The sequence below is a fragment of the Carassius gibelio genome, chromosome A1 (assembly GCF_023724105.1).
Source record: "Carassius gibelio isolate Cgi1373 ecotype wild population from Czech Republic chromosome A1, carGib1.2-hapl.c, whole genome shotgun sequence".
Classification (NCBI taxonomy): Eukaryota; Metazoa; Chordata; class Actinopteri; order Cypriniformes; family Cyprinidae; genus Carassius; species Carassius gibelio.
Window position 1 is genome coordinate 34,662,897 of NC_068371.1, and position 18,617 is coordinate 34,681,513.

The window sequence follows — 18,617 nt, forward strand, 5'->3', positions numbered from 1 at the left end:
ATACAGTCACCAAATGTGCTGCCGGGGAAATAACACGTAAACCTGCTTGATCTGACTGGCAGCAAAATAGTTTAGGCTTAAGCTTTTTTCCCAACAGGGTAAACAATAAATTAAGTCTTTAAAATGCTAACTGTGTGTGTGTGTTTAGCATTTAATAGCTTTTTCTGAGCACCTCGATAGAGGAGGCAGGTCTCATTTGCATGTGCAAGCAAGTGCCCATCCATCCCCAAACACAAACAATGGAGAAGTCGTTAAAGAAACAGTTTGTCCCAGCGAAGCAAAAACCTTAAAACCGGTAGTTTGTCGCATTATTTCGATCAGAGCATCCTACCCCCCACCCCCTCCCTCTCTCTCTCTCTCTCTCTCTCTCTCTCTCTCTCTCTCCCTCTCAAGGATTGCTGATCTCTCCTTGAGCAGGTTGCAGAGATGGGGCTCTGCTCTTTAACACATCAGATCGACGCTTTAAACATCCTCAATGAACTGCAAGCTCACGCGACGGCCATAAATAGAGATGGCGAGGGTCCGTGTTCAGGTGCTGTACCGGGCGACGTGATGAAGGAGCCCCGCAGGCTGAAGACGATCGCGGAGAGAGCGCGAGAGAGCTGCATCACGCGACTGCTCGAGATTCTCACGCGCCTCATTTCTATAGAGGAAGACTTCATTAAAGACGCGTCTTACGGAAGGAGATTGCTTAAGCGTAAGGTAAGATGTTTTTGATAGAGGCTAGACTCTTAACTTTTGTGCGGTAACGTCTCGGTTGTCAAATTTTCACGTTTATGGCCCTGTATGTATTAGCATTTTAGTCTAATAGCAATGGCAGTTTAAACTATCGAATAACGCAAATGTACGTATGGGATTATAAAATGTAAAATGTATATATTCACACACACACACACACACACCAGCTCAGCAGGTGCGTCCATGAGATGCTTTGTTAACAATAAGAGCATAACTATTTTGTGTTGTCTGCTTTTTCCTAACCAGTTTGTTTTCAACCATTAATATCTATAGCCATATATCATTGTATATACACATACAAAATAATAATTTATTAAAATAAATAATTAGTGAAATGTCTCCAGATATTTGCCCGGTTCTGTATATGGAAGCTAAACTCATTTGCCCGTGTTTGCATGTGATTTTATTTATAAGCTCTGTTTTAATTAAAATAAGTTCATATTTGGCACAGAACAACTCCAAAATTATAAAACAAATATTTATGTTCTCACCCCAGCTGACGTTTTGAGCCTCATCAGTCTTATAAAGAGCTTTTAGGCTCGAAAAGTCACCTATTGTGAAAACATGAATAAATATGTGTATACTTTTGTTGCTGTAGTGTGCCAACTTTGTTCTTCCTTTAAATTAAATTTAAATTTAAATGTATGCATTTAGCAGACGCTTTTATCCAAAGCGTCTATCAACTGTTACCTATCATGCAACTCTTTGTGGTTGAACACCCGTACTGAGCTTGTAGCCTGTTGGATGTGTGCACTTGAAACTCTTTTTTTTTTTAATTAGCCATATCTGTATTATCTTTTTCAGGACAGTGTTGACCTGAAGAACATATGCTTGAGAATGGCTGTTGCAGAAGGGGGTTCTCACTCGGACAGAGACTTGAGGGAACTTCGGGACTGTCTTCGACTTATTGTGGGTAACCTACTCACATTTGTGCGAGAGGAAAACAATCTCTCGTCCACTGAAACAACTCTCAAACTGAGGGAGCTTTCAAACTCCTTCCCTGATATCTGAAAATTAGTAGATTTCACTTTGTGAATTTCTAAGGAACATCCTCAGAGGAAATCTAAATAAACAGACACTTCTTTTTTTCTAAGGAAATATAAAAAGCCATGAACTATCTGTAATCATCTGTCATATTTGATAAGTGTCATGCTTCACATTCTAGTTGAAGGTGTTGATCTTCACGAGGAGTGTTTTGTCATGAACGCTGTCTGTAGAATTGTCAGTACTCAAGCCTAAGAACAACATTCTCTCGCACATATCAGTATCATGTGTCTGTGCTCAGCTGACTACAAGTAAAACAAGTCCAGTAGATGATGATGGTGGTGAATCCACTCTCAGCTCAGCGGGTGGGATGGCTGTCACACTTCAGGGTGGGCTGGTGTGGCCGCCCTTTGTCACCTGCTAAAAAGAAAGTGTTAAGGAGTGAACTGGGTGGGGAGGGTGTGTGAAGATATGCATCTGTATGTGTGCATTGCAGTGTTATGACATCACAGTGTAACGATGTTCCAAATAAAATCATTTTCAGTGTTACAACAAACATACTTAGTCCTGAATATCTGATTATGAATCAAGGATTGAGCATTCACGAAAATCAATATATGTTTTTGCTGTGTGTGCAGATGATGTGAACTGCAGTAGAATGTGTAGAATCATCTCTTGTCACTAGATGGTGCACAAAACCAGCTTTTTACCAAATATAAACATCTCGTGCTCCACTTCCTGAAGATAATTCAAGTATTTTTCAGGGATGCTCTGGGCAAAAAAGTATTAGATAATTTCAAATCAAACAAAAAAGCAAAGTAGAATAAAATATAAATTTAAGTGTTCTTTATTTTAAAGAAACATGAACAATTCTAAATGTCCTGTAACAAAGAAAGTTGTTTTAAATTGTGGAATATACAGTTTAGACTAAAAGTAACCTATTTGGATGCTCTGTGGTCTAGAACAGTAACTGTTCAGAAGAATTTAAAAGACAAGCAATCTTGAATTATTTGTAACTGAAGAACCGTTATGTTATGTAATGTATGTTTTAACCTCTCAAGGCCAGAGAATTATTTTTTAGGAAAAAGTTGTTTTTCCATTGTTTAGAGCATAAAAATAATTGTAAACACCTTATTTATAATTTAAAAAGATACTTCATTAATAAGTTATGATATGTCCTCTGTATTTTTTTATTCAGTTTCTTTAAAAAAAATTAAAAGACAAAAATGAACATGCATTGGCATAAACAATTTATTTTTAAAATCAGCAATTTAAGTGACCTTTTATTGTGGCCAGCCTAAGGCACACCTATGCAATAATCATGCTGTCTAATCAGCATCTTGATATACCACACCTGAGTTGGATGGATTATTTTAGCAAAGGAGAAGTGCTTACTTACACAGATTTAGACAGATTTGTGAACCATATTTGACTGAAATAGGCCTTTTGTGTACATAAAAAAATTCTTAGATGAATTTTGAAATCAGCTCATGAAAAATGGGGGCAAAAATAAAAGTGTTGCGTTTATAATTTTGTCATTTTGAAATAAACAGATTTTCGAGACTGTCGATATCAAGTCTGATCGGTAGAGGACGCCATACACACATTTTATGTGCTCAGTCTGTGACTTCACGAAACCGCTCAGACAGACACTAAATCATTCAGTTTGGAGAATCCTTTAGATGGCATCACCTGTCATCTGAATCACATTTTAAATTGGCTTATTATGTGTGAAAGCTGCTATGATTCCTTTACTTGTGAGTATTAACACAAGTAAACGTTTTTCAGAGTCAGTTAAAAGTTAAAACTTCTCATTTTACCTTGTAATATCCTTAAATGTTAGAAAACTCTGGATGTGGGTTCCAAGTGGTTAACCATCAGAATAAATAAACTGCTTTTACTATATAAAGATACTACTGTTAGTTACTTGTCAATAGTATTTGATTTCTTTTAACAGGATTTTCCCTCCAAAACATAGTTTGTAAGATGCATATCTTGTAAGTACACCTTCATTCTTTTTTGAGGCCCATAACAAACTTTCTGAGCAGTGCATTTGATATTTTGTGTCCTAAGGCTGGTCCCTTATGATGTTGTTGTTTGCTGTAATTTAGCATCTACTTCCACAGGACCTTGACCCCAGGCTTGTGGAGATCTGGGTTGAACCACTGTGGGCTCCTGACAGTTCAATGAGAAGCCAGTGTTGCGGCTGCAGACAGTGTCTAGCAGGACGGATGGCCGGGGTCTTATGTCACTTCCTGGGACATGACGAGAGCAGACCCAGACAGATGAGTAAAATGATGAGTGTTGTATGAGAAGAAGACCAGAGGAGAAGGCCAGGCATTGTTGGGGGTCCATATCTTTGTCTTAAAAAAAACAACAAAAAACAATGGGCGATAGAGAGGCATTGTTGACATTTAATTCTTGTGTCTTAAATGAGTTTCTACTGACTTGTGCTTGATTTGTCTTGTTTTGATTTTCCTACAACATTGAAAAAATGAAAATTCAGCTTGAAATATATTCAAATGGAAAACAGTTACATTTTAATATTTCAGAATATAACGGTATTACTGAATTTTTGATCACACACACACACACACACACACACATATATATATATATATATATATATATATATATATACAATGAAAAAGTGTCATGCAAAAATCTGTATCATAAATCAGTTATTACTTAAATTAATAGACTAAATTCATTTTTTTTTAAATAACCTATTTAATCTTATTTATTTAAAATCTACGTTGTATGTTTATATTCACTAGCAGCTACACTGCAGCTAAAATAAGCTGACACTTCTCTACCTTATTTGTCCCTAAGGTGTCTATTATTACCTAAATTGTCAAAAAATTTTACTGGCCATGGCATTTTTTTATTATTATTTTTTACTCTTTCTTTCAGTGTATAACAAATATATGGTATTGGAATTTTAGTTCACAAATCTTTCATTATTTATAAACAATCCAATTTTAGGAAAAAGGTGTTTGAAACCAGCTTACACAAACATTGGACATTATGGTTTAAATCCGTGATTTAGCGGCCTTATATTTAGTAAGATACAGCCACTGTGACAATTCAATCTGTGAAACTTGCCCTGGTCTTCATCAACTTAAATTCTTTATCTACATTTTTTTCTTTCGACTTACACTAATTCACCCTCTGTCTTCTCATGGCCTGTCATACAGCAGACATGATGTGTATATTCCTGGGGGGTCATGCTGTTCCCTCAATTTTTTTTTCTTTCTGTTCATCTCCCCCTCTTTATTTTTCCTCTGATGCAGAGCCAGATGAGGACTCTGGGGTGGTTGAGAGAGCGGGGGGACTGCCTGGAAGTGTGTGTGTGTGTGTGTGTGTGTGTGTGAGAAACCTCACCCTGTGAGTGGGTGGTGGATGATGACCCCTTCCTCTCCAGCACTCTGTGTGTGTGTGTGTGTGTGTGTGTGTGTGGTGTCCTCGGCCCCTAGACGTCTATCTCCGGGGCTCAATCTGACTGAATAGAACCTCCACTGTGTTTCACTGCGGGGCTTTCCCGCACGCTTCACTCTCAATGTATGATTCATTATCCAATCAGAGGGAGGCTGACGCATCCGTGAGTGATCTTATCGAACCCGGAGCCCACGTTCAGCCTTCCTGATGCTCCCTCTACTAAAGAAACAGAATTAATAGAGTTATTTTTAGTTCTGAGAATCTTAAAATAGGCTCTGAAGGGTGTGGTGGGACCTCACGATCACGGCCTGCAGCTGAAATGAAACGGGCTTGAGTGAAGTCACGAGAATCTTCGTGACTTGTATGTTTCGTGGTTTTGAGATTTGTGAAGTTTTTTGGAGTGAGGGTTTTTTGTTTCTTTAAGAAAGTGATGTGTCTTGTATTTAAGACTTACATAACTTTGAATCTTTGATTTTAATCTGGGATATTTATTGTACTATATTAATACTGCATTATCAGTCAGTAATTGTACAATGTCTTTTACCTAAAGCAGACTCTGCTTGAAAGGAGAGATTAGGAGCCGGGTTTGAGGGTTACACGTTCCTAAAGGTTCTATAGTGCTTTTTTTCAGTTGTGTCAGCTACAAAGAACCCTCTTGCTATCAATAACCATTTTTGTATAATATATGCATTGAACTCCAATTGGGCATCCAATCCATAATTCCTAATCTATAAGATGTTATGTAAATTCTAATAGATGATATGTCATTATATTATTTAAAATTAACAAATTTATATGTATTCTGTAAAGATTGAATGTTGAGTGTAACCCTGTTACATAAAAAAACAAATAATAAAACATTCCATTAACTCACAAGAATTAATGTCATTTGGACACTTTCTACATCAAGGCAGAGAGACAAATAATTTATCTTGTCCCTTTTCACAGTTAATACTCAAATTGTGTCTATTTAACTCTGTTATGCACGCAAAAACTAACTGACTAACAAATATATTCTATCAAAATGATGTCCTTACTGAGTAATTTAGACCAAATTTGAAAACTATTCTGGTTTGAGTTGTCTGTATGGCTCGTAAATATATTTCTGTTTCTCCATTCTTTAAAGCACCAGCGTATAGATGGTTAGAACTAAATAATAAAAAGATCTTTGTGTATAAGTTACAAAGGTTCTCTTTTGACGTCAGACTTTTTTTTTTTCAAGGAAAGAATATAACGCTTGCGTTTAAGTCTTCCCTTCAATCCAAAGCACATTTGTTTTTCTCTCTGAAATCTGTGTGATAGTAATGTTCCCATTACTGTGGGCTCACTTCCCATCAGAATGGCCTCTGACTCTTTTGTGAGTAAGTCAGTCATTCTGAGAAAACAGGAAACTGATGGCCACTATTGTGCTTGGACTCACGAAGGGTCATCACAACACTTCTTTAAATGTTTTAATGAGGGATTTGTGGCTACAGTACTTTTGTTGTTGTTGTTTTAAGGAACAGTTAAAAAATCACTAAAGTCTAAATCCTGAGTTTTATATATATATATATATATATATATATATATATATATATATATATTATATAAGAGAGAGAGAGAGCTTAAATTCTCATGACATATATTCTAACTATTCTATAACTTTCTAAGTAATGATTCTATAATGTTAGTTAATGTTCTTAGTGAATGTTATTATAAAATGCTCCGGATAAAGTGTACCTTTTTTATACTCTGTGTCCCTGAACTGGCTGTGAGTCTTGAGTGGGAGGTAAAGATTTGAAGCTCCTGGTTTTAAATATGAGAATATTTTTGACATTTAAACTGAATTATATTTTGAGGTTAATAGCTTTTTGAATGGATATTTTGAACTCTGAACTCTGAATTCTGTTTTTTCCAATTGGGAAGAGGATGGAATCGGGTCTAAACTGCAGCCGTAAACTGCTTTCAGAGTTATTTGCCCGACTTGACTCCATCTGTGCAGGGTCACACATTAACAACAGGTTTTCTTGTCTCTCTCGCTCTCTGTGTGTGTGTGATTGGTTTCATATTTGCATTATAAAAGCAGTGCACTAAAAATGCAAAACAAGTGACACACAGTCATAGTCGCACAATTGAGATTCATTACCAGCGTGAGTCAAGCGTAGGGAAGAACCCTTTTCTCTGCTTGAGAATATGATGTAATGCAGTGCTGAGGTCATTCTGTGGTTGCCATGGCATCACCTTGGGAATGTGAATCTGAGGTATCAAACCAAGCTTTCAATCAGTATCTCATAAATCAATTAACCTTCACAGAATCTCTCTGTTTCTTATTGTTCATGTGTCTTGCATTAAATTGAGCCTTTAAAACTGGTTTCATCATCAATAAACCTCATTCTGGTTACATTTATCACTCTCTCTGACTAATCTGACCACAATCCAGAGGCTATGACTGTGAACTCTTGTTTTGAACCACACACAAATTTGAGCTCAGCACCTGTGAAGGATTTGAAAAGTGTCCAGGGTTCAAAAAGAAAGAAAAAAGATGAGAAACTTTTGCATACCTATCACTCTGAAGATTCTGAAAGGGGAGTTTTTAGCAGTGATGCCAGAGAAGAACCTCAAAAAAACCTTTCAGTGATCAGGCTTTAAAGAACCACTTTCTGTAGTGTGAAGACATTTTAAAAAATTAAAAGAACCTTTTTCCACTAGGTTATAAAGAACCTTTTGTGGAATGACAAGGTTCCATGAATGTTAAAAGTTTTCAAGCAATCACAGATGCCAATACACTCAGAAAAAAAAGGTAAAAAAGTCATTTGGGCGGCTCCTTTGTACCTTATTTACCACTAAAGAGATCACATTAGAACCTTTAAAGTACATATTACCACCTAAAGTGAAAACCTTTGTACTTTTTTATTTTATTTAATTTTTTTGAGAGAAATGCACCTTTATTTTGAAGTGTGATCTTTGCTGGCAGATACAAGTGATTCAAGGAGTGTTGGAACACCAATCTTATAAATGTAAAGTTCATCATATGCCCTTTCAAAGTTCTGCTTTTACAACCATGACTTATTTTTTCACCTCTCTCGACCATTGCAGTGTTAAGAAAGCAAATCAGGTTACAGCAATCCTCTTTTTGGATTATTTTCTTAGGGTTTGGCCTTTATAACTCAAATCACTCCCTGTCTGTCTCTCTCTCACACACACACACACACACACACACACACACACACACACACAGGCTCAACAAATGTTGGAAGATAATTTATCTCACAGTTTATATTGCGTACACCAGCGATCAGGTGACTGCTCTGAAATTTCGCCTTCATGTCAGGAGTCGTCCCGGATCAGATTCTAACACACTCCATGTACGTGCAGTGCTGTGTTCACTTAAGCTCATGCAAGAGCATTTAACTGAAGGCTTATGAACACTCAACATTGCCCCTTGCCCCTCTTTCTGACACAATTGGACCGGCTGAAGGTGTCTCCTGGGAGACATTAGTCAGTGAAAAAGCAAATACTCAATTTTGAATCCATGTTTTCAATTTGGAGGCACATGGTTCGAATTAGGGTCATGCTTATTGAGGTGGGTGAGTGGGAGGGTTAGCCTCAGGACAGAGGTTTACACCCACAAAACACACACCCTCATTTACACTTTAACAGTCAGCTTTGTTTCAGGTCTTGGGGACTGTGAAATAGAAAAAAGTTATGGTTATTTGTTTGTTGAGTTATCCTATTAATTTTTTTTACAGTAATTTAATTGTGCAACTAACACATTCAAGTAGAAAAATCTGCCATCATTTTATTTACTCTCATGTCATTCCAAACCTTTATGATTTTTTTTCCCTCTTTAGAACACAAAGGAAGTTACTTTAAAGAATGTTTGTCTCCACAAAGGTCAATGCAAAAACTGACCCCACTGAAGTTTAGAATGACACGAGGGTGAATAAATGATGACCGAATTTCCATTTTGGCCTGAACAATCCCTTAAAATGGTGTGTAAAACATATTTGTGTACTATTTTATATTTCGAATGTTTGCACTGCAATACATTTTATAGGCTATATATTTAGCAACGATTACAAAAATGGATGCATAGGTATTTGAAAACTTTCAGAATCAAAATTTAACATCATTGCCCTTGTACGTTACAAAAAAAATAATAATAACAATAATATATATATATATATATATATATATATATATATATATATATATATATATATATATATATATATATATATATATATATATATACATACAGTACAGACCAAAAGTTTGGACACACCTTCTCATTCAAAGAGTTTTCTTTATTTTCATGACTATGAAAGTTGTAGAGTCACACTGAAGGCATCAAGGGCTATTTGACCAAGAAGGAGAGTGATGGGGTGCTGCGCCAGATGACCTGTCCTCCACAGTCACCGGACCTGAACCCAATCCAGATGGTTTAGGGGTGAGCTGGACCACAGACAGAAGGCAAAAGGGCCAACAAGTGCTAAGCATCTCTCGGGGAACTCCTTCAAGACTGTTGGAAGACCATTTCAGGTGACTACCTCTTGAAGCTCATCAAGAGAATTCCAAGAGTGTTAAAAGGTGGCTACTTTGAAGAACCTAGAATATGACATATTTTCAGTTGTTTCACACATTTTTGTTATGTATATAATTCCATATATAATTCCACATGTGTTCATTCATAGTTTTGATGCCTTCAGTGTGAATCTACAATTTTCATAGTCATGAAAATAAAGAAAACTCTTTGAATGAGAAGGTGTGTCCAAACTTTTGGTCTGTACTGTATATATATATATTATAGGCTAATATATTCACCATGCTTCCAAAGTTCATAATAGACATAAGACATAATAGAAAATATATATAAAAATAATTCCCAGTGCGCAATGCTGTATTATTCAAGGTTGTAGCCCCGTGTATAATAGCACAAACCTATTCTGTGGTTTCCGTTTAAGATTTCCATTGCTTTCACTCATTTGGCAAATCACTCGCTTTTGTCATCTAAATTAATTTTTCCGTTCTAATTGAGGGATTAGGATTTCCCCACCCGACTCGTTTGGAAAAGTTTTCTGATTCTGAAAATAGGCACGAGGGCTAGTCTGGAATGCCTGGATTACATCATCCGTTATGATATCATCATCACTGGGTGACTTTGGCACGTTACCGAACCGAACGGGTGAAGTCAGGCAGAATATTTGCCGTCGCTGCCCAGTGCAAATAATTTAAAACAGAACCTCGGGGTCACTGTATAGCCTACGTACAGACAACTTTTATCCCTCCATCCTCCCTCCTTTCCTTTTATTATTTGTCTCTTCAAGGGGACAGTCGAGAGAGGGTGACGTCTTCGTTTAAAAAAAGAAAATGAAGAGGAAAAAAGAGAATGGAAGCCTTTTTTTTCTCTTGGGGTACATCATAATGATTTGATTTACTGGCGGTCATTTGATCAACATCGTGCGCTCCGCTCCCTAAACACACACTCCTCCTCGAGAAAGTAGACGCGCGCAAGAAGGCGCAGGCTGCCGGACATCTCGGGGCTGGAATCACATTTATTCTCATTAGACTGCGATAGTGTCAGCTGGAGGCAGGGGAGGCACGAGCCAGGGTCGTAAAAACTACCTCACTACCTTTTCCCGCCATTACCTCATACAGATCACATCACACCCAGTCAGTCCTCCTCCAGTCAGCGCCGAGGCTGCACGCTGCCTATGGTTTTAATGTTCAATCGCTTTTCTTTTTCCTTTTTTTTGTCTTTTTTTGCCAGTCAGTTTTACCGGCTGCTTGTCAAACTATACTCTGACAAACATTAAAAAGAAAATGGCCTGTTGTCAACCTTCAAACATAAAGCAGTTTTCAACAGGTTTTGAGGTTGGGTGAGTCATTTACACAATGTATATAAATATATAGGCCTGTTCAAGTCTTTGCTTGTCTTATGCAACCTTTTGTATTTATATATGCTTGCATTATATTAATCGGTTCCAAAATTATTGTGACCTAATTTAGCTCATCCATGTTAAGAGAATTTTAAGAACATTTAGCATGGCAGAATAACAACACATTTTATATTTTACCAGTTAGCAGTTTTTTATCAACATTATTATTAAAATGATAATGATATTTAAATCATCTTGTGTTATGAGAGTTCAGCTTCGAAGACATGTATTTAAAAAATTACTTTAAAAATATTTGTACTTTTTTTTTTTTGAGCCACTTATTCAGCTCTTCCAGGTCAGTTTGTAAGTATTTTAAATTTTTGGTGAAATGGTGACTAGTTCATAAGAATTTGTCCCATCTCATTTGTACATTTACTTGCAAGATGCTTACGTCCCACTGATGGTTTTGATTTGGTGTGGTGGGGTTAGACAGGAACCTCAATGCTTACTTTATTTTTTATAAAAATCATGTTTCCGCACAAATCACATCATATGAAATTGTTTCGATGTAAAATGTTTCCTTTTAATGAAGGGTAGGGGCTTTCACATTCTAGAGCATTTTGATTGGCAAAGGTGCAGGATGAATCATCAATAGTTTCGGTCAGCTTTCCCTATCTTAAATGCATATATCTACAAGTGAATTTTGTTACATCTAAAGGAGTATAGCTTATACACTATCAAATGTAATATCCCAGCCTGATCTCACAATCAAAACGTACATATTTAGACGTAAATTAAAACTGTCCAATACGTATGTGCCTTTACGTATTTACAGTGTCATTTACGTATTATCTGGACGTAATTACAGGTTCGATACGTATCGAAATTTACGTAAAAACAACCTCAAATACGTACAGATAGAACGTGTTCTCTGAACAGTCAGTTATCCATAAAAGCTGCTTTTCAATGCATATCTGATTAATTTGTTTAATATTTATGTATATTTTCCCTTTTTATATGTATTTTTTTTGATAAATGTAAGATCCCTATACCCCACCCGAACCTAAACCTACCCATTTAATACAGAATGTTAAAAGAATAAAACATAATAAAACACAATTTTAGTAAAAATATAACATTAAAACGATATTTTGAGCCACTAACGTTAATCATACACCCCTAAACCTACCCATAACCATTTCTTTAAACTACATAACGTTACTGTTATCAATAAACAAATAACAGACAAACAAACGTAACGTTAATCATTTATTTTTTGCGAAAATATCAAAAGTGGTACCAAAAGTAGTTCAAATGATAATGAGTTCCAGTCGCAGTCCTCTATATGGAGGTAAAACTTTTTATAGGGTACAGAGCAGAATTTAATTTATTAATCCGTGAAATTATGTATCTGTCTTCTCTCCGTGAAGGCGCACTGGCGCAGTACTCAAATGTCATAAACTGAAACATGACATGTCGCAATCTGTGACGAATTGGATGAGGACCAATGAGCGTTCGATATCAATGCCGTAAACCATGTCGTAACATGGCGCTATTTTCACATTCGAATCATAATGAGCGCGGGCTTTGACTGTGACGGACGCTGTTGCTGAGAATGAAGATGAAGATCGATTGATAAAGGGCTGAATTTGGATTTGTTCCTTGCAAACATCTGGATTCTAAAGATATGATATAACAAATAAAATGGATGTGATATGTAATTGTATGCTGTGCTTTTGTGTATCTATAATTTGCAGCATGCACAGAAATGTTATTTCCTATTAAGTAGACGAGTAAACTGCTTTCAATAAATTGAATAAAAACATGTATTGATATGACAATTAAATACAACAGATTTAAATCATTAAAGCCACGATTTTAATATTAATACATGGGAATTCATTTACATTCACACTTTACGGTTTTACTGCTATAAATACGTCTAAATTGTACGTTTCTATGTGCATGAAAACATAAGTAAATGTACGTATGGTAGAACCACATTTAACGTAAAAATACACACGTATTCTCATGAGATCACATTGAATATCCTAAAAACTAAAACATGTACTAAAAGACAACATTTCATGGAGTTCTCTATATATAGAGCTAAAAGTAATAAATAAAAAAATGCCATGAAAAAGAATGGTGACATAATGGGGTTGTGACCTCAAGGTTGAGAACCTTTGGTCATCAGAGCACATTTTTTGTCACCAAACCTCTTATCTCCCAGTTATACATCAGTTTCAATCTAAAGACATCCAGAAAGTTTCTATTTCAGTTTTGTCAATGCCACTTAATGGTAGTTAACTGTTCACAGGCTTTCCTTTGGCCAGCCAAACCCCACCCACATACCCCCCCCCCCCCCCCTCACATTTATCATTCACAGTAAATATTTTGTCAGGATGCTTTTTACAGATGGCTGTTTGTTTTACATCGACAGCAGAGGTCAATAGAGATGGCTCCACGAGATGAACTGGCTCTCTCCCCTGAGACATGCGTTCTCAGCGAGGCCCAGTGATAGATGAAGTGTGCGAGAGATTGGTTTGGGCCCGTGTTCAATCAAACTTCATGTCTTACATTACAGTGGATGAGGTACAGGTACTTGATGGGAGCTGTTTTATGTACTACAGGCCATGGAGCTTGGCGTTGTTTGCACTGGGGAGTGTTTAGTAGCTATTAAAACGAAGATTATTTTTTCATTTTGCAGGTCGTAAATCCAGTGTAAGTTTAGATGGAAATGAATGACAGATCTGTTGTTTTGCCACAAAACCCTCCAATATCCAGTTCTCTATCCATAATATTGATTTCTCCAGTGAAGCTGCCTCATTTGAGAGAAACTTCGGATGAGGAATATGTTCAGAATTGACTGTTGCTAGTAAATTTCACAATTAGTTACAAGAAACGGTAAGTAACAAATTGAATTAAATGCAATTTATTTTTTTTATGTGACTTTTTTTTTGTGTACATTTTTTTAAGAAAGTCATAAAGGTTGGGAAAAACATGATGATGATTAAATAATGAAATACTTTTCATTTTCGGGTGAGCTATTATTTTAATATTTTTATCATAATAGTTATCATAAGGATATTTGGACTTGTAGCCATCAAGCTTAAATCAACAGTAGTGAAAAGACAACAACAAACTCTCCCAGTTTAAGTGGCATAAATCAAACGAAGCAGTGAAGGTAATAAATTAAAAAAGTATTTTCTTTCCATCAGTACATGCTTTGGCTTACTGATTTGATTTATTGTGTCGCTAGTTATCTTTCTTTTTGTCTCGTGCTCTTTTTTTGCACACACGCACACAAAGTTACTTGCACACGCAAAAACATGAAAGCCAGACACAAAACCATTGAGGTGTTTCTTGGGCTCAAGCCACATACAGTGATGTCAGTGTGCTTATTCTGAGTCTTTTGCTCTAATGTATGCTGACTTAAGCAGCCAAGAACACACTCACACACACAACCACATACACACAACACAAAGCTATAACCCTAAATACATACTGTATCTTATAGATCATAGTTTTACGTGCTGCAGTTTAGTGAAAAGGGAGCATTGTTACAATATTAGTATTTTCAAGCTGTATGTCATTGTAGATTGCATCTTGCTTTTATGTAAGGTAGACTGGGACAGTAATGATAATTGTAACACATTTAGGCCTCTCCTCAAACATTTTGGCTGTCATTGCCTGTAAATATATGTAAAGTAATACAAATAAATGTATTAGTTAATATATTAACATGTCAGATATAATTACACTAGAGGTAGACAAAGGCAGATGCTGATTTCATTACACCACACCATATTTTAAAAATAACAGAAATAGCCCTGTAATGCAAATTTATGTTTAATTTCCACTTAGAGGAGACTTACATTTATACAGGGCCTTCACAAATGTTTTCTTTATTTATATATTTTTTATATTGCTACCCACTCAGACCCCACAAATTGTAAAAATCAAATGACGACTAACTGAAAAAAAGAAGATTTATGCATGGATATACCAATATGTTTTCAATGAGCTTGCTGTGCTTTAAATTATTACTCAACATTCTCAACAATTATCCTGCTTTACAATTCTGACTGTTGTATTACTTTCTAGAGTCTTGCATATTTAATGCAAATGTATGCTGTCTTACCAAACCAAGTGGCATTTGTTTCATAGGTGCATGCATTGTGCTTGTTTCCCAGACACTGAAGTTAATTCCTGGTTTAGACTAACCGAAGTGTTTAAAGCACATTTGTGGTGGAGAATTTTAGAACAGACAATCACGTAATGACCAAAGTCGAAAATGATTTCTCAGAGGGTTTCTCTGTTTACCGTTTCTTTACTTAGACAAAACACACACTGTTTCATTTTAATCAGATAGTTCATCCAAGAAAAAAAAAAATTCTGTTATCATTTACTCACCCTTATGTTGTTTTAAATGTATTTTACTTTCTTGTGTGGAACACAAAAGTAGATGTTTATCAGAATGTAAAAGCTGCACTTTTTCACACAGTGCAAAAATAATTACTTGAATTTGACCCATTACATTTTTTTTGCAAAATTGCATAAAAGTGGAAATATATTTAATATATTGTTCTTTATTATATTACATCCATAAGTAAAGCTGGTAAATGTGCTTCAATTGAAATGTTGTAAAGTATTTCCTGTCGCTCTCATTCTTTTTTGTTTTCAACATTTGAAAAAAAAAATCCATGTTACCGCAGCTTTCTGTGATCCTGAAAAGAGGAATTATGCATGCATATGGTTGCGATGAGAGCTTTGTGCCTTAAATGATTACGCAACATTTATTAAGCATTAATATTATCCTGCTTTCCCCAACATTTCCGTTTTTATATATTATATTTCAAACTAAGGCTTGTAAATATGCTTCATTTGAAATGTAGTTTGTCTATAATATCATTTGGATATGCTAATATTTCAAATTCTCTTTGTCTCTCTCATTTTCTTGTTGTTCCCAGCAACACTTGAGAGTCTCTGGGCTCTAAGCAGATTCCGAGTCCCCACAACTACTCCTGTGGGAGTTGGACATGCTGTATGTTTAGTCTACAGTATGACCAAAAAGACAAGGAGACAACAAGCATGCAAACACTCACATACACGTGAAATGCACAAATAGAAAGTGGAGTAGTACGTTTCTGTTTTACAGTCCATTGACAGTGTGCAGGGTAGTGTTTTGTGCACGTGCGTCTGGCTGTGCTGCACGTCTTTGTATTCAGAGGTGTGTAATGATGATGACATCATCCTCCCCTGACTGGCACTGTGGGGAGGGGGTTATTTTGATAGTCTCCTATGCTATTGTTTTGTCCCGCATCTGCCCACAGATTAGGGCATGTCAATTATGGGCATGAACGTTGTTTACAAATTATTACTATTTTACATGTCTAAAACAGTGGCCTATAATAGACTCATGCTGTTGTGAGTCTGATGAAATCGTGAAGTTTTAGTTGTACCAGCCAGCCAGTCGGGGTCCTGTCCTCCTTTGTAAGATCACGTTTGGCAGGGGTGGGCAGTGGTTCCCTGTCTTACACTTGTCTGCTGTGGGGTGGCCACAGATGTGTCAGTCCAACATATGAATCATAGTGATTTACATGTGTCTTTTCAATCCCCCTGAGTGGCTCATTCGGTGAATTAAGAGCAAGGCATTTAGACAATCAATTTTAGCACAACGGGGCCCATTCCAGGGTGACATCATGGCCCGCTCACGGGAATGAGGCGGAAGAAAGGAACAAAAAGAAAATGATACCCTCAGTTATTCGGTCTGTTATAGAGAGGTGTACTGTTATTGTTTTGCATACAAATTATAATATATACACTGTAAAAAATAAGTGTAATTTTAACTGTAAAATTTTGTAAAAACGCTACGGAAAAAAACTGATAATAGGTTAACAGTAAGTTCCCGTACTATATACAGGGAAAAACTGTAAAAGATCTAACAAAGCATTTAATGTAAATTTACAGTAAAATTCTGTTAATTATACAGCTTTTAGAAGTAAAAACAGAACAAATCAATGTATAATTTACAGTCTAAAACTGTAAACTGATATTCCCAGAATTCCCTGCGTGACACTCCACGTTTGAAAGTATTTTGTTTAAATAATCATGTTTTTAAATAGTTCTTGTTATCAGTTATGTACATTTGAGCTTTATGTTACATCTTCTGTTGCTTAATGAAAGTTTTTTGCATTATTTAAGTATCACGTGTGTTACCATGATGGTGTTTTGTGTTTCCATAAATGTGCACCTTCTATATGTTAATATATACTTCTGCTTGTGGTGAAGCTACTTGTGATGAGCTTTGATACTTCATGTGGCTTTCTCTTATACAGTACCATCTTTATTATTATGGTGGTTGTCAGTATTTTCAAGGTACAAAACAGATTTAATTTTGTGTGTTGTTGAATTTACTGGTTTATATTCACATTTTCTTGTTTGTAAATTACAGCTTTATATTGTAAAATTAACAGTTTTTGACGTAAATGTGTTTACAGTTTTCTGTATTTTTACAAAAATATTCTGGCAACCACAGCTGCCAAAAAGTTTTTGTAAAAACAACAAGAATTTTTTTACAGTGTATATATATATATATATATATATATATATATAGTGTGTGTGTGTGAGAGAGAGAGAGAGAGAGAGAGCAGGAAATAGGAAAAGTCATATAGTGACACCCTTAATGGTGAGTCTAGTCATTGTCTCAATCATCCTGCTTTATTTAACACTGGTCTGGAAACCATAATGTCAGTAAAACATCCCTCGCACAAGTTCTCTGAGTGTGTAATGACATCACTCCACCCCTGCAAAGGTGAGGTGGGAACCTCTGTGTAGGACTAACGGGAAAAATGTCTCGAGTGTTAGTCTGGACATACTTGGGATAGTTTCGCTGGCACTGTTTCACAAGAGGATGATGCCTGGTCGGTTGCATTGTTTGAGATGACCTCAGTGGAATGTTATTAAGCAAATTATGGGGGATTCTGAAGTTTGTAAGGTGTGTGTGTGGAGTATTTAGACGATTAGTCATAAACGCAGACTAAGACCTCACAGAGAGAGACATAACAGTAGCATATTGAGTCGTTTCATGTCTGCGTATTTGAGTGATAAACTACTTTCATCACGTTTCCATTCAGAGCAGCTATGAATCAGAGACTGGAGTCTGTAAGGTAACAGGACCCTGCTAGACATCCAGCATTCTGGCAGACAAGGGCAGAGTCCTGTTCCTCAGCCCACGGAGAAAGCTCTTACTCAGGCCTGGAAAAGCAAGGGGAACTCCCCACTTTTGGGAAACCACGACTGCAATTCCATTATCCCTGACTGCTGGTTTCTGGACTCTAAGACAGCAGGATCCTGCCAGGCAGCAGGTCAGCGTAAGGTCCAGATGTGGCTCTTCTTATCATACGGTGGAGAGCTCAGATTGTGTTAACACAGATGTGTTCGGTTCTGTTGTGGGACAGAGTTCGCTTTCTCTTTAGCGGTAAACTGTATTAAGTGACTGTAATTTGCAATGTCTAACATTTTATAATAAAATACTATCAGTCAAAAGTTTGACAAATGCGGTGGACATTTTAATATTGTGAAATGTTTTTAAAA

General features: G+C 36.3%; 1 protein-coding gene across 2 annotated transcripts; it reads left to right on the plus strand.

Moving 5' to 3' along the window:
• The first annotated feature begins 319 nt into the window (after positions 1–319).
• Positions 320–4,333, plus strand: LOC128018550 (leukemia-associated protein 7-like). Of its 2 annotated transcripts, XM_052604132.1 has the most exons (3): positions 320–702; positions 1,543–1,647; positions 3,849–4,333. In XM_052604132.1, the coding sequence occupies exons 1-3, from the start codon at positions 427–429 to the stop codon at positions 4,032–4,034; spliced, it is 567 nt and encodes a 188-aa protein (XP_052460092.1). In that variant the 5' UTR covers positions 320–426; the 3' UTR covers positions 4,035–4,333. The 2 variants fall into 2 exon arrangements, with proteins under 2 accessions (XP_052460092.1, XP_052460099.1); XM_052604139.1 differs by lacking the exon at positions 3,849–4,333 and having other exon boundaries at positions 329–702; positions 1,543–2,278.
• The last annotated feature ends 14,284 nt before the right edge of the window (positions 4,334–18,617 follow it).

Bases quoted from the DNA above. Each gene is read 5' to 3' on its own strand.
- LOC128018550 (XM_052604132.1), top strand. From the start codon at position 427: ATGGGGCTCTGCTCTTTAACACATCAGATCGACGCTTTAAACATCCTC. The intron at 703-1,542 runs GTAAGATGTTTT...TATCTTTTTCAG, and splicing joins GGAGATTGCTTAAGCGTAAG to GACAGTGTTGACCTGAAGAA. The intron at 1,648-3,848 runs GTGGGTAACCTA...CTACTTCCACAG, and splicing joins GGGACTGTCTTCGACTTATT to GACCTTGACCCCAGGCTTGT.